At 42.1% G+C, this 14,453-nt stretch overlaps 1 protein-coding gene across 1 annotated transcript in view; it reads right to left on the bottom strand.

The window, feature by feature from the left end:
• STAC (SH3 and cysteine rich domain) overlaps positions 1-14,453 on the bottom strand; it is a 108,539-nt gene that overhangs the window by 25,836 nt on the left and 68,250 nt on the right. The window contains exons 3-6 of the mRNA XM_032780206.2: positions 13,806-13,906; positions 11,482-11,563; positions 7,817-7,932; positions 2,577-2,658 (exon numbers count right to left, since the gene is read on the bottom strand). Of these exons, the coding sequence (XP_032636097.1) occupies positions 2,577-2,658; positions 7,817-7,932; positions 11,482-11,563; positions 13,806-13,906 (381 nt within the window). The remainder of the gene's footprint in view (positions 1-2,576; positions 2,659-7,816; positions 7,933-11,481; positions 11,564-13,805; positions 13,907-14,453) is intronic.

Here is a 14,453-nt window from a genome sequence, read left to right as displayed (position 1 = left end):
AGTTTCATAATTTTTAGAGAATAGTGTCCCCTACTTTTGGACAAAGCCCAGCCATGATTTCAGTAGTTGGAAGCCATCAACTGTTCTGGGCCTAAGTCACCTTTAAAAAAAGTTTAGTCCCAGCATTGGCTTACATTTGTTAGAAAAATAAGAAATACAAGTCAGAAGTCTCCACAAGCAGTCCGAGCCAGTCATTAGTGATTGTTCTGTATATTATTGTCTCCTTTCTCTGTGATTTAGTTTCATACTTTCAGAATAATAAAAGCCAAGAAGTCAGTGCACTCCTGCTGAATCTCTCTCTGCCTCCCCAGTGGTGCAGTGAGACAAGGTCAGTAAGCTAATATCTGTTATTGGGCCAGCTTCTGTTGGTGAGAGAGACAAGCTTTTGAGCTCACACAGAGCCCTTCAGTTCTGGGGAAGAGCTCTGTTTAAGTTCAAAAGCTTGTCTCTGTCACCAACAGAATTTGGTCCAATAACAGAAAACATGAGTGAGGTAATATCTATCTAGACTTCCACCATCCATAACGTGAAAAGGCTTTACAAAATTTTAGAGTGCATTTCTGACCTGAAAACTGGACTATCTAAATATAACCCTCCTGTTCATCAGATTGGCTACCTCTGCGTATTCAGGGTAATTTCTGACTTCTCCATTACAAAAATAAAATCTTACTACTATATTTTACACTGGTTAGCAATGCAGAATCAACTGAGTGCAGGAGCTGGGTTCTGTTCCTGGTGCGTTGACAGAACTGAATACTAAGTGTGTTCCTACCTGAAGGGTTTCCTATACCTGAATCAGTTACATCTACACAAACTCACTGATGACAATGGGACTGAACAGATGTCTTTTACAGAGTAATTTGACCTGCATAACTTTTATTATTGGTAATAATGCATGCAAAGTAATGAGCCCAATTGACTGGTGGAGACCAGGGTAAGTTTACAGAGCTGGCAGTTGGAAAAGCCATCCTTTTGTTTGTAAACTAAGCACATTTGATATTGTGTGTGCTTTAGCACTGTAGAGAATTAATTTTCCCTTGAAATTATCTCAATCCTAGAGAAATGTATAAACCAGCCTGTGTTAGCTGTGCATCCTAGACGTCTCCATACTGTGTTCCTCTTGCTGTTTCACTATTCCACAAACAGACACACAAATCTGCATTTTTCTAAAACATTCCTTGAGGAAGTCAGGTTTCTCTGGGGAAAAATAAAACACAAGGGGCCTGATTCATTGCTGTGTTGTTCTAGCTTTATGGTGTAGTAACACCACTTAGAATCACTGGAGTTATCCCGTGTAAAGCTGGAGCAATGCAATGGAGAATAACGCCCCAAGAATATTTTTAAATGAGTTCATGAAACTTTTAATCTCTGTTTAGCTCATGCTCTCTGAATATTACTGGGAGACATATAAAAGTAAAGATCATAGCAACTATGGGGTTCATCTCTGCACAAATCCATCTGTTTGCTCTTGCAGCTGCAGGAAAACCATGTGGGAACTCTGACAGCACGAAAGGGTCTTAGCATTTCCATCGTTAGTACAAACAACACAGGCAGTTTATTAAAATCTACCAAGAGGAAATAGTTGGAGCAAGTGCTGCATAATTTATACACTAGGCCTCTGAAGGATGGATCGAGAAAGAAAGCCAATGCCGATCAAAGGAATCATTAATGTGCTGAGGAAGTTATCTGGAGGTTTGGCATATGCTGAGTTCTTTAAACTGATCTCTTTGAGCAAGCCTCTTGATGCCACTAAGTCATACAGATCCCATAGAAAAGTTTCTTACAGGCTGAAGGGAAAAAAAAAAGATGAGGTAAGTGATGGGGGGGCGGGGAAAGCGATCTGAAAACCTCAGGGGAAAAATGAAACTCAGGTTGACCGGATGCTTTTCCACTGGCCAGGTTGAGTTACAGTTCCAAGTGCTCAACTGAGGTTGAAAATTCCTTCTCAGCATGTAGCCCACCCATCAGGAGGAGGTCGGTGCCACTGATGGGTGGGTCATATGCTGAGAGGGAGGAAAAGGACTGAAAACAGAGATATGAAATGAAAGGGTCAGAGTGAGGAGCAGGGAGGAGTCTGAGAAGGAGGTAAAATGGGGTTGGGGGTGGGAAAAGACAACTACAGTTAACACCTGACCACTATAAAAATTACTAGCCATATGCCAAGACCAATGGGGATTTCCACTGTGGAAGAAGTGGATGTTGGGGTTCAAAGAAGGAAGGTCTATTCACTATGGTATGTGTTTGCCTCAGATTCGGCCAGTCTGCCCCTACTTGAAGTTTGGGAATACTAATGTTTCTTGGTGGTATTGGTGAGCCTTGGTGCAACAACAACTCCACTCCTGGCTTAGAAGTTTATTGGGTGCCCCAAAGTTCTTTCTACACACAATCCTTCTATCACCAGGACTGAACTGGAACCCAGTGGACACTGCAATTTCGCTACTCAGAAAAGTCAACATTGGGCCAAATTCACCCATCATGGATTCCACTTGTGTGGGCCAAGGTAGTGGAATAATTACACCACTCATTTAGAAGACTATTTTTGTGCATCTGAAAATACTAGATGGTCCAGAACTCACCACTGTTGCTGCGTTTCCTGTTTATATCAAACACACGTCCTGAACCATCCGCTTCCTCAGGAACTTCTGCTAGGTCTGAAGTCTATGAGGAAAGAGAGGATGAAATGGACTGAATAAGGAAGAAAGTGGGTAATGAGGTGAAATAAAATCACACAAGAGCATTAAGTGAAAGCAGCAGCTTGGTGTTTTGAAAGTGGAGGAAGTCAACATGAAGAGATTTGCTGATAACATGCTATCCAATGGGGCAGTTCAAATTCTTAATGGGAAGCAGCAGGAAAGCCAAATGAATGCCAGTTCTAGTGTACAACAGGTTTCTGGGCAGCAGATGAAGTTGGGGGTTAGGAGTTAATAAAGAATGGTTGGTATCTGTACAGAGTAGCTGTTTTTGGTACTTGTAAATGTCTATTTGCAGTTATACTTCATAACCCTCTAACAATTCATTAATGGTTTATTAAAACATATAATTTATTAAAAAACACATCCTTAATATAAAGTGTGACTTTAATTTCTCCAATTTGCTATGGACGCAAGCTCAGGAGTGTGAAAGACCTACTGAAATTAGTCACGTAATTACTGCACCTAATTTCTTCACTGGTATCATTAAAAAATTAAAAGCTAAATATCTTTGTTATGCTTATTTTATGCACTAGTTGTACTGCAGTAGTGCCTAGATGCTTCAATCAGGATTAGTGCCCCCATGGTACTAGGTGCTGTACAAACACAGAGGACAACACAGTTCCAGGCCTCAAAAGTATATAGTCTAAGGGCCAGAGTTACTTGTGTTGAGTAGCACCTTTCTCCATGAGTCATTACATTGGAGTAAGGAGCTGCTCCAGATAAGGTTATCAGAATGTGACCCGCTGAACCCTCAGATTCTGAGTTCACACCCTGCTCTACTTTTGGGATTATTTTTAAAACATCTCTATAAACTCTGGAGTTTTCTGACACATTTTCTAGTCTGAAAACCTATTTCCTTTTGTATATTCCCAAGATTTGTTTATTTCCTGTTAATACCTTTTTATAGTGCTTTTGAGGATTTCATCCTAGCATTTAATGTCTTCATGATACGGTGTAATGATACTGTAAACACAAGTAAACCAACTGCTTTGCAGGCCTATGCTTGCATCATGAAGAAAAGATTAAAAAAAAATTACTCCAGCTATGTTTAAAGGTCACCATCAGTGATGTGGCTTTCTTTAACAATGTTCTAAAATCTGGTTTTCTGCTTGCTCATAGACTAAGGCCAGAAGGTACCACTGTGATCATCTAGTATGACCTACACATTGCAGGCCACAGAATCTCACTCACCCTCTCCTGTAGTAGAACCATAACCTCTGGCTAAGTTACTGAAGGTCTCAAATAATGTTTTAAAGACTTTAAGTTAAATAGAATCCACCATTTACTTTAGTTCAAACCAGCAAGTGACCCATGCCCCATACTGCAGAGGAAGGCAACAAGTACGCAGGGTCTTTGCAAATCTGACCTAGGGAAAATTCTTCCTGACCTCAAATATGGTGATCAGTTAGACCCTGAGCATATGGGCAAGACCCACCAGTCAGACACCTGGTAAAGAATTCTCTGTGGTGGCTCAGAGCCCTCCCTAGCTAGTCTTCTGTCTCCAGCCGCTGGGGCTACTTGCTACTAGCAGTCACAGATGGGCCATATGCCATTGTAAACAGTCTCATCATGTCAACTTAACAAGCTCAGTAGTGAAGACTACTAGGTTTCTTTTTTGCCTCCACTGCTCCCTTAGGGAGACTGTTCCAGAACTTCATTCCTCTGATGGTTAGAAATGTTCAACTAATTTCAAGTCTAAACTTGTTGATGGTCAGTTTATATCCATTTGTTCTTGTGTCAACATTGGTCCATAACAAATAACTCCTCCCCACTCCAAAACCAATGGGAGTTATGCATGAAGACAACGAAGTGGTTGCCCAAATAGTGCAAGACTGGACCTGAAATACATTTCTTGGTTTTTAAAAGTTAGTAGTGTCATGAGCAGTATTTCCTCATAGGACAAGCATTTGACAAATAATTTTTAGGATCATTGTCTTTTTAAAAGATGTTTCTTTAATTTCTTTTAGCAGAAATTTATAGTAAAAGTTGGGCATTCATATTTGAAAAGTCAGGCCTTTGCTTTTTTGGTCTTCAGTTTTCTAAATTGTATTTAAGGATAATACTGCTTACTTTTCCTACCTACAGCTCTGTATATGTCAAATCCAGTATATTTTCACATTTTGCCTGAGGAAAAATGTGCTCCTATTTTCCTAACTTCCCCCTTCCCCAAGGATATTGCCATGGGAATTAACAGGAAGCTGGCGGGACTCAAAATCATTTTGTTATCTTGTCTCCCCCACCACCACCCTACCCTCCTGTTTGTCCCATTCACCTCTTACGGTTTGTCTTTTACACTGCAAGCAGTTCCGGGCAGGAGCTGTCATTTATTATATATTTGTACTGTGCCTTGCACAATGGGGTCCCAACCTGGCTGAGGCCTTTAGGTTCTATCACAATATAAACATTAAGTGATGATAATGCTGTGTAAAGCAGGGCAAACTAGGGGGAATATCACAGGCTGAACATGGACTTCCTAGCTCCTAGGTGGAAAACAGACACCGTTGAAAGAAACCCCAGGTCACAGTTATTTTTCTACAGTTTGCAAAGGCCGGGTCCCTGGATTTCCCACCAACTAGCTTCAAGACTTAACCTCCAGTAAATGTAACGCTTCATTTTGGCTCCCTTAACACCAGACTCCTGCATCTCTGTAATGATTAAAAAGTAAAAAGCCTTTGGCTCCAAACCTCAAGTACAACACAGTCAAAGTGTGAGGCTATCCTGCTATAGCAAAATGTTTTGCTGAATATTGTGTCAGTATCATAACAATCTCTGCATTATGGGCCTGATCCAGAGCCTGCTGAAGTTAGTGTGTGTCTTTCCACTGACTTCAATGAGCTTTGGATCAGGCCCTATAGGACAAATAGTCTCATTTTGAAATACAAAGCGTCACTCTGAAAGAATTGATCCATCAAACCCTGAAGGAAAACTGGTGCCATGTTTGCATTACTTCAAACAATTTTCCCATATAAACATGGGCTAGAGGGTTACATTCTGAGGAAGCAGTGAAGTGGCAGGTGCTCTGTTTGGAGCATATACCTACCTTCCATTTATGGTCATTCAAGAAACCAGGCTAAAATCACATAGAGGGACATGCAGATTCTAGATGGTATTGTGACATTGGTCTCAATAAGGTCATAAAGGGCGTATTCCTTCCTGCTTTGCATCTATTACCCACTTCACTGCAGCATAAACACACCTGGAACATTGGGCAAACCAGGTACATCATTCACAACCTCCATTGTGATTGTAATGAAACAATGGCTCAGAGAATGTGAGATGGAAGGACCAACAGTGAAGAAGTTTAGTTTCTGTATTTCTGTAACTGCTCACCCATTGCTGGCTCAGGATTTAACTGTGAGAAGTTTGAATTTCCCATATCTGTCTCATGCTTTTCTATATTATCTAAGCACAGACATGCTACGTTTAGTCACACTCTGACTCACTGGGAGACTAGCTCATGACAAACTGGCATTCTATACTTTACACCCACTCCCCATGTTGTTATGATCAAAAGTCCAGGGCAAGCTGACAATCCATTTGTGTTTTCTATGCCTGAGTAATCATTCATAATTTAACATAATGCCTTATTGATTTAGCAGGTAATAATTACATTTGTAGAACTCCTCCTGTTCCAGTATAAATTAAATAAGCCAAAGAAAGAGCTGTAATCACAAACCATAAGGTGTTAAAACTGGTTTTGAATTTAAAAAAAGGTGGAAAATTATTAAATTTCTTTTAAAAGAGAAAACATTGGATGAAGGGCATGTCCTTTACTATCTCCTGTGCAGCTTTCACTTAGGAATTGTAAGTCTCTGGTTTGAATTTCTCTGTGTTTGCCTTTTTGAGTTACATTAACATCTGTTTAAAAGTCCATCTGTACCATTTAAGGCCCTGATTCAACACAGCAATTAAGCACCTGTTTATGTCCCAAATGAAATAATGGCTTAAGTGCTGTGCTGAACAGGGATGGATTGAAACACCAGTTTAAAATTAAGCATGTGTTTAAGTGCTGTGCCCAAATCCTATGAGTGCTTTCTTACAGTGATGGCTTCACTCTAAGGCAGGAGTTCCCTTTTTCAAGTGTAGACAACACCTTAGAGAGATTGTCTATTGACCACCTTCCTTCTCATTCGTGATGGAGGATCATTCCCCTCACATGCGTAATGTATTGTTTCCAGCCATCTTTAATGAAATAAGGACCCCAGCTAGCACCATGTGATCAGCCAGGGCTTAAATTCAGCTGGCATGTCTCCACAGGGCTAAAGCCGTGAGCCCAAGCACCTCCCTATGGGGCTAATGCCCTGCAGCTGAAGCCTGGAGCCCCAAATGAGGCAGGGGAGTTGGGGAGCTCTGGGGAGTAGTGTCTGAAAATTTAAGCCCTGCAGCCAACTATTCCTAGACTACTACTACTACTATCTAGGTCCTGATTTTCAGAGATGCCAATCACCTGCAATTTCCACTGAATTCAGTTAGAGTTGTGGGCATTCAGCACCCCTGAAAAAACAGCCTTCTGCTGCTTCAGTCATGGACTGGCCGACATGCCCTGGAATGAAAATAAGGGGATGTAAGGTGCTACCTTAATCACTTGCATGGTCTACTCAGATCATGGATCCCCAGTGCCATTGGGCTGCTACTCCCTCTCCTGTGCACATGGGCAAAGAGTAGGTGGTGGAGGCAGAATTCAGTACCTGTCCTGCCCCTAGAACATTGTGACTACGCACTGCCGGCTAGTCACAGCTAATTGCAAGATACCAATGCATCTTTTAAAGCCCGTGCAGGTCACTTTTCAAATTTAAACATTTTTGTTTATGTTTTTACTTCCCCTCCTCTCCCTCCCAAATGATTCTGGCCTACACGGTTTGTTGAATTTCAGCATTTTCAGATCAAAGTGAAACAGGAACACTCACCTGTTCAATGTCTATTTTTTCTTCTTTTTAAGGTTATTTACAAGATTTAAAAAAACTGAGTTTATAAAAAAGAGTTTATAGGCCCTGTTCTAGTCTGGAATGTATTTTTTTAACAGCCTGAAATTTGGGCTTTCTGATGGAAACTGATAGAACTATTGTGTAGAGATGTGCTGTGATCCTGCAAAAGGAAAAAGGAAGACAAAACAGGAGGATTACAGAGTTCTGTTTGGGTGAATCAGATCCACTTCCAGAGCTGCCCCTCTTGGTCTTCTGTGCTAAGGAGGTTCCAAAGCGGAGGGTTTCATACACGGGGTCGACTTTGTTGCCACAGGCTGCAACAGAAGAGATAAACACGTGAAAGAAAGTACCCACCATTATGTCTCCTTCACTTAGAGACTTAACTGCCCATCCCATCATTCCACTCATTCTTTGCTCCCCTTCCTATCGACTGACCCCTCTCCCCCAAATCATCTCCCATTGCAACTAAAATCACCTCATCTGTGAGAAACTACATGAGCTACACCCATTCCCACTGTCTCACCACCTCTCCCTTCTCCCACTTAGGATAAGTCTATACTGCAATTGAGGTGGCCCGTGTAGGCATATCCATATTAGCTTTGATGCTATAAGTGACAGTGTAGGCACGGTGGCATGGGCTAGCTGCTCGAATTCGTACCTGGGGTCCCAGGTGGGACTGTATTTGGGCAGTTAGCCTGTGCCACTGCCTGTACTGATGCAACTTCCCTGCTATTTTTAGCAAGCCTGCTTGGTATGCTGATGTGTGCTGCAATTGCATCATCTGTTGCTGTGTAGACATACCCTTAGGCCATCGATCTCGCTCGCAGACTCCTTTTCTATGCTTTCTTGATCCCTCCTACCCACACGCTCTATGACTGGCTCTTATTTCCTTTGCAAAAGAGAGATGGGCCTTATCTCAACATCCAGCAAATTGTGGTCTTTTTTTGAATGGAAGATATTTATAATATATGTAAAAGGACAAAAGTTATTAGCAGTTCACGAAGGAAACTGGATCTTCTCATATGAGCTGAGCTCTGCTTTGTGTCTTTGTGGGTATTTAAGGACCTAGCTGAAGCAATCTCGGAACCATTACCAATTATCTTCATGAACTCATGGAGAATGAACTGGTTAAAGATGACTGGAGAAGGGAAAACATGCTAATTACTTTAAATGGGGAATGAAGAGGACCTGGTGAATTATAGACCAGTCAGCTTAACTTTAATACTTGGAAAGGTACTAGAACAACGATCAAATAATCAGTTGGTAGAGGATAATAGGATGATAAGTAATAGCTAACATGAATTTGTCAGGAATAAATCATGCAAAACCAACCAAATTTCCGTCCCTGATAGGGTTACTGGCCTAGTGGATAAGGAGAAAGCAGTAGGCATGATATAACTTAATTTTAGTAAGGCCAGTGCCATATGACATTCTCATAAGCAAACTAGGGAAATGCAGTCTGGATGAATTTACTATAAGGTGGGTGCACAACTTGTTGAAAGACCATGCTGAAGGAGTCATTATCAGTGGTTCGCTGTCAAACTAAGAGGGTGTATCTAGTGGGATCCCATAGAGGTCAGTCCTGGGTCTGGTACTATTTAGCATTTTCATTAATGGACAATGGAGTGGCAACTATGCTTATAAAATTTGCAGATGACATCAAGCTGGGAGGGATTGTAAGTACTTTGGAGGACAGAATGATAAATCAAAAAGACCTTGATAAATTGGAGAACTGATCTGAAATCAACAAGATGAAATTCAATAAATACAAATGCAAAGTACTTCATTTAGGAAGGAAAAAGCAAATGCACAACTACAAAATTGGAAATAACTGGAATAAAGGATCTCGGGGTTATAGTGGATCACAAATGGGATATAAGCCAAAAATGTGATGCACGAGAAAAAGGCAAATATCATTCTTGGCCGTATTAAGAGGAATGTTGTATGTAAGAGACTCTACTGAGCACTGGTGAAGTCTCAGCTGGAGAAAGATGTGGAAAATCTGGAGAGAATTCAGAGGTAAGCAACAAAAATGATAAAAGGTTTAGAAAACCTGACCTGTGAGGAAAGGTTAAAAAATTGGGCATGTTTAGTTTTGAGAAAAGAAAACGGGGGCGGGGGGGAGAATCTGATAACAATCTTCAAATATGTTAAGGGTTGTTATTAAGAGGTCTGTGATCAATTGTTCTCCATGTCCACTGAAGGTAGTACAAGAAGTAATGGGATTAATCTACAACTAGGGAGGTTTAGGTTAGATATAGGAAAAACTATCTAACCATAAGCATTGAAACAGGTTACCACAGGAGGTTGTGGAATCCCCATCATTGGAGGTTTTTGAGAATAGGTTGGACAAACACCTGTCAGGGATGGTCTAGGTATGCTTGGTCCCACTTCAGAGCAGGGAAATGGACTATATGACCTCTTGAGGTCCCATCTAGCCCTACATAGCTATCATTTTATAAGAACTGAGCACTTCTCCCGTATCTCAAAAAGGCAAAAGTTTCAGTCGAGGAAAGAGAAAAATGATGCAAGATAATGAATATGGAACTCCAATTCTACATTAAGAACCACAGGAAAGGACCATTGTCCCCAAGCAGAGCCCCAGTTAAGTCAGTAAGGTCTGTCCACACAGTTCTCACTGTAGGATCAGGGTCTTACATTACCAAGTACTCTTCATCCCAAAGCACATTCAAGAACTGTGGACCTGATTTTCTATCACTAGAAATGTTAAAACCAAGACTGGATGTTTTCCTAAAAGGTACCATTTAGTTCAAAGAAGAATTATAAGGGGCAAGTTCTGCAGCTTGTATTATACAGGAGGTCAGTCTGGTTGATCACCGTTGTTCCTTCCGGCTTTGGACTCTCTGAACGTATGCTCCAACTTACACTGGTGTAAATCAAGGTAAGTCAGTCAAAGTCTACAAATTTACAGCAGTATGACTGAGACCAGATTCAGGCTCTATATAACACATAGCATCATGGAAATGAAGCCTCCTCTGGGGCGGAGGGTGGTAACCAGCTAACCTATCTAGTGGGGAGGTGAAAGATACTGGGGTCATTAATGTTACAGAGAGCAAGACAAACCTTGTTTTTACAGAAGAGCTGCTCAGAATATTTTGAACAGAAACAATTCTCATATTAAAAGGGTCTTTTTTTGAAAATGGAAATTTACACCCTGCCATTTAATTAAAAAAAATTTGATGGAAACTACAGGCAAAAATATTAGCCCATTGGCTGTTCTCAGACACATTCTTTCCTGTTAGTTATTTTCTTGGTTTGCAGTTTTTGCATTGCCAGTTTTAAATGGTCAACTTAATCACATGGAGGAAGTTTTTCAAAATTGAATATTTTTTGGGGTTCAGAATTTTCATTTTCAGGACAGGGTGTAACAGAGAGCAAAATATGGCCCAAGTAGCTGAAGAAATAATAACTAAATCAGTAACAATAAAAAGAGAAGAGAAAGGAAGGTGAACAAGAGAGAATGGAAGCATAATTCATTCAAGATCCTGATCAGCGTTGAGCATAGTTCACTGTTACTTTAACATACAACTCTTGTGGTGCTTCTTCCCAAATCAGGCCTGGCTAGCAGCAATGCATGGGCTCCTCCCACTTTGAGCACAGGCATTGGTTTGATGAACTTGATAACAGTGAGCATCTTATTTGTATTGTGCCTTTGAATCATGTAATATTGAAAATAAAAATAAACACATTTCTTTTGGTTACAATTTTGAAGGACTACTACTCTGAGATGGTGGAAGAACACCTGGCCCCTCACTGGCAAAGGAGTTGAAGGGCTGCTGAGAATAAACATCACTTCTGAAAGCATAATGCAGACCAAGAGAGATTGAAAGATTAAAACTCACCAATAGGCATCACTTCTTTGATGCAGCCAAACTGTTCATGAATGAGTAGCGGGGAACTGTAATAACGCCGAAACCCCTTTGGCTAGAGAGAGGAAACATGTGAAGTGTTGCAGCGTGACATGACTGATGTAGCATCACGGAGCATCAGAAATAATCTCAGCTGTTCTGCTAGTCTGATTTCCCATTAAAAAAAGTCTCGAGAGCAGGAATATACTCTCTGTTACAGACCAGCAATTTACCTCCTTCACTGCAGGGTGCTGAGAATAGGTTTTTTTTTGTTTTTTTTTTTGGCCTGCTGGAAACATCTCATTTCTGTTTCTTAATATTATCTGGAATGATGGCCTTCATTTTCAAACTCTATTTTATCTTCAACCTTACACAAATTTAGTGTTAATAAGTTTAAATTAATTACAGCAGAAATGCTGGATCATAAAATAGAGGTTTAGCAATATTGGATGCTAAGGAAGCTATTGCCACACTATTTAAAGTTTTGGGAATTGCTGATTTTCTTGTGGCTCTCAGTTTGGGTCTTTATCTCATATTGGTGTGACCCACTTCAGATCCTTGGGAGGTAGAGACACATGCCCATAAATATGGCTTTAAGGGTGAATCATCTTTCCTTATACAACGCCAGAGTAAATGGGCTTTGCTCAGCAGTTCTCCCCAGGAATCATCCCAAGAGGATGCAATGCTGCTCCATAGCCTGTACTACAGCCCATTGGTTGCAGTAGCATTCAGGGTGGCTCAATCCTTCCTCTCCTATGCAGTGAGGAATCCAGTGGCACCTTAAAGACTAAGTGATTTATTTGGGCATAAGCTTTTGTGGGTAAAAACCCCACTTCCTCAGATGCATGGAGTGAAAATTACATATATAGGCATAAATATACTGACACATGAAGAGAAGGGAGGTGTAGACAATGCTAGGTTGCTGGAAAAATTCTTCCATCAACCTAGCTACCAGCTCTCAGAGAGATGGATATATTACAGCAACAGGAGGACTCCTCTTTTCAGTGCCGTTAGCATCTACACTCAAGCACTGCAGTAACTGCCAGACTGGATCAGACCCAGGGTCCAGCTAGTCCAGTATTCCGTGTCTCCAACAGTGGCTAGTCGAAGACGCTTTAGAGGAAGGGGCAAGATCCCTGCATAAGCATATGTGGGGTAATCCACCCCTCCTTACTAGGTCTTATCCTCAGGGACGGCTCTAGGTATTTTGCCGCCCCAAGCACGGCAGGTAGGCTGCCCTCGGCGGCTTGCCTGTGGAAGGTCCCCGGTCTCGCGGCTTCGGCAGTACGGCTTCGGCGAACCTCCCGCAGGCACGAGACCAGCAGACCCTCCCCAGGCATGCCGCCGAAGGCAACCTGCCTGCAGGACCGGCGTTAGTGTTTTTAGTGCCCTAGGTGCACGACCATTTCGCCGCCCTGCGCTGGTCCCGCGCCTCTGGTGGACCTGCAGCAGACATTCTTGTGGAGGGTCAGCTGGTCTGTGGCTCTGGTGGAGCTGCCGCAGGCGTGCCTGCGGGAGGTCCACCGGAGCCGCGGGAGCAGTGGACCGTCCGCAGCGCAGGTCCACTGGAGCTGCGAGACCAGGGGACCCTCCCCAGGCACGCCTGCGGCAGGTCCACTGGAGCCGCCTACCTCCCCCCCAGCAAAATGCCGCCCCCCAATAATCCTGGTGCCCTAGGCGATTGCCTAGGCTGCCTAAATGGAAGCGCTGGCCCTGCCTGCCTGCTGCCCTCACGGCAACCGGCAGAGCGCTCCCGGCGGCTTGCTGCCCCAGGCCAGTGCTTGGCATGCTGGTGCCTGGAGCCGCCCCTGCTTATCCTGATCTCTAATAGTCAGTGTTCAGCTTAAGCTCTGAAGCATGATATTTAATATCGCTGTAAAGTGGTTTTGTTTTTGCTAAATTATTGTTTTCCAAAAATTTTGAGGGCAGCAATCAGTCAAATGAAATTTACAGGATATTTATCAACAGATTTTTCAACTGTTTAAACCAGCCCTAATTTTAACAGTTTTATTAATTCTGTGCAGAGATCCTTACTATATAGCATATTCAATTAAAAATAACTAATATTTAGATTAATTTGACTCATGTGAAACCATATACCCACATCCCTACAACAGTACAGAAACTGTATGTGTCTCCTCAGATCTCGAGTCATAATTGTCATAATCTAAATGAAAGGAACTTGATTCCAGATTAGCGAACACACCAATCGGCTACATTCTGGAAGTAACCGCTAACAGGGCAGAGTGTAAAGAGTTAATGGATGAAATGCGAGCTGTGTAGCATTCTGTTCAATTTGTACTGAGTAGCTTGCTTACCAGTTTGCCCATGCAATGCTGTTGTCCAATATTGTCTGTACACTTGTGGTGGATGCTCATCTTACAAGCCTTACAGCGCAGTCCGTGTTTAGCATTTGTCCCTGTCAAATGCACAGAGATAATTTAGTTAAGCAAAATCAATACTTTCCACGCATTTAACAAGTGACCTAAATGCATCACAGAGAAGGTCAGTTACCGTTTTGTAGGTATTTGTAATAGCCTTTTTCCCATTCTTATTTGTGTACAAACGCCCTTTGGCTTTTCTGGGTTTCTCCTGTTTAGGATAGTCTCTCCCAGGCTTCTCTCTGTTTTCCAGGATAATACTGACCTTGGTTATAAATTGGATTATTCTTTGGTCTACCATGATTCCTTTCCATGACCTCATAACCCCATAAATGCTATCACACTGGCCAAATCCAGGAACCTAGTACCCAGACCAGTGAGGGACTCCAAGCCCCAGGCTATGGGAGCTGCTCCACAGAAGCTGCTTTAGTCTAGTGGCTGAAGTTAGGCTTTGTGTCCCAAATGTGCCTCCAAAGAAGTGATGGGTGGTTGTTTGAGGATCCATAAAAAGACAGATCCTATGGACTGTCCTGGTCAGATTCCAGGGCACTCAACAGGCCCCCACCTGCCTCAGCACGCGGAAGC

Source organism: Chelonoidis abingdonii, chromosome 2 (assembly GCF_003597395.2).
Source record: "Chelonoidis abingdonii isolate Lonesome George chromosome 2, CheloAbing_2.0, whole genome shotgun sequence".
In the NCBI taxonomy this organism is placed as follows: Eukaryota; Metazoa; Chordata; order Testudines; family Testudinidae; genus Chelonoidis; species Chelonoidis abingdonii.
This window is presented reverse-complemented; position numbering and strand designations above follow the sequence as displayed.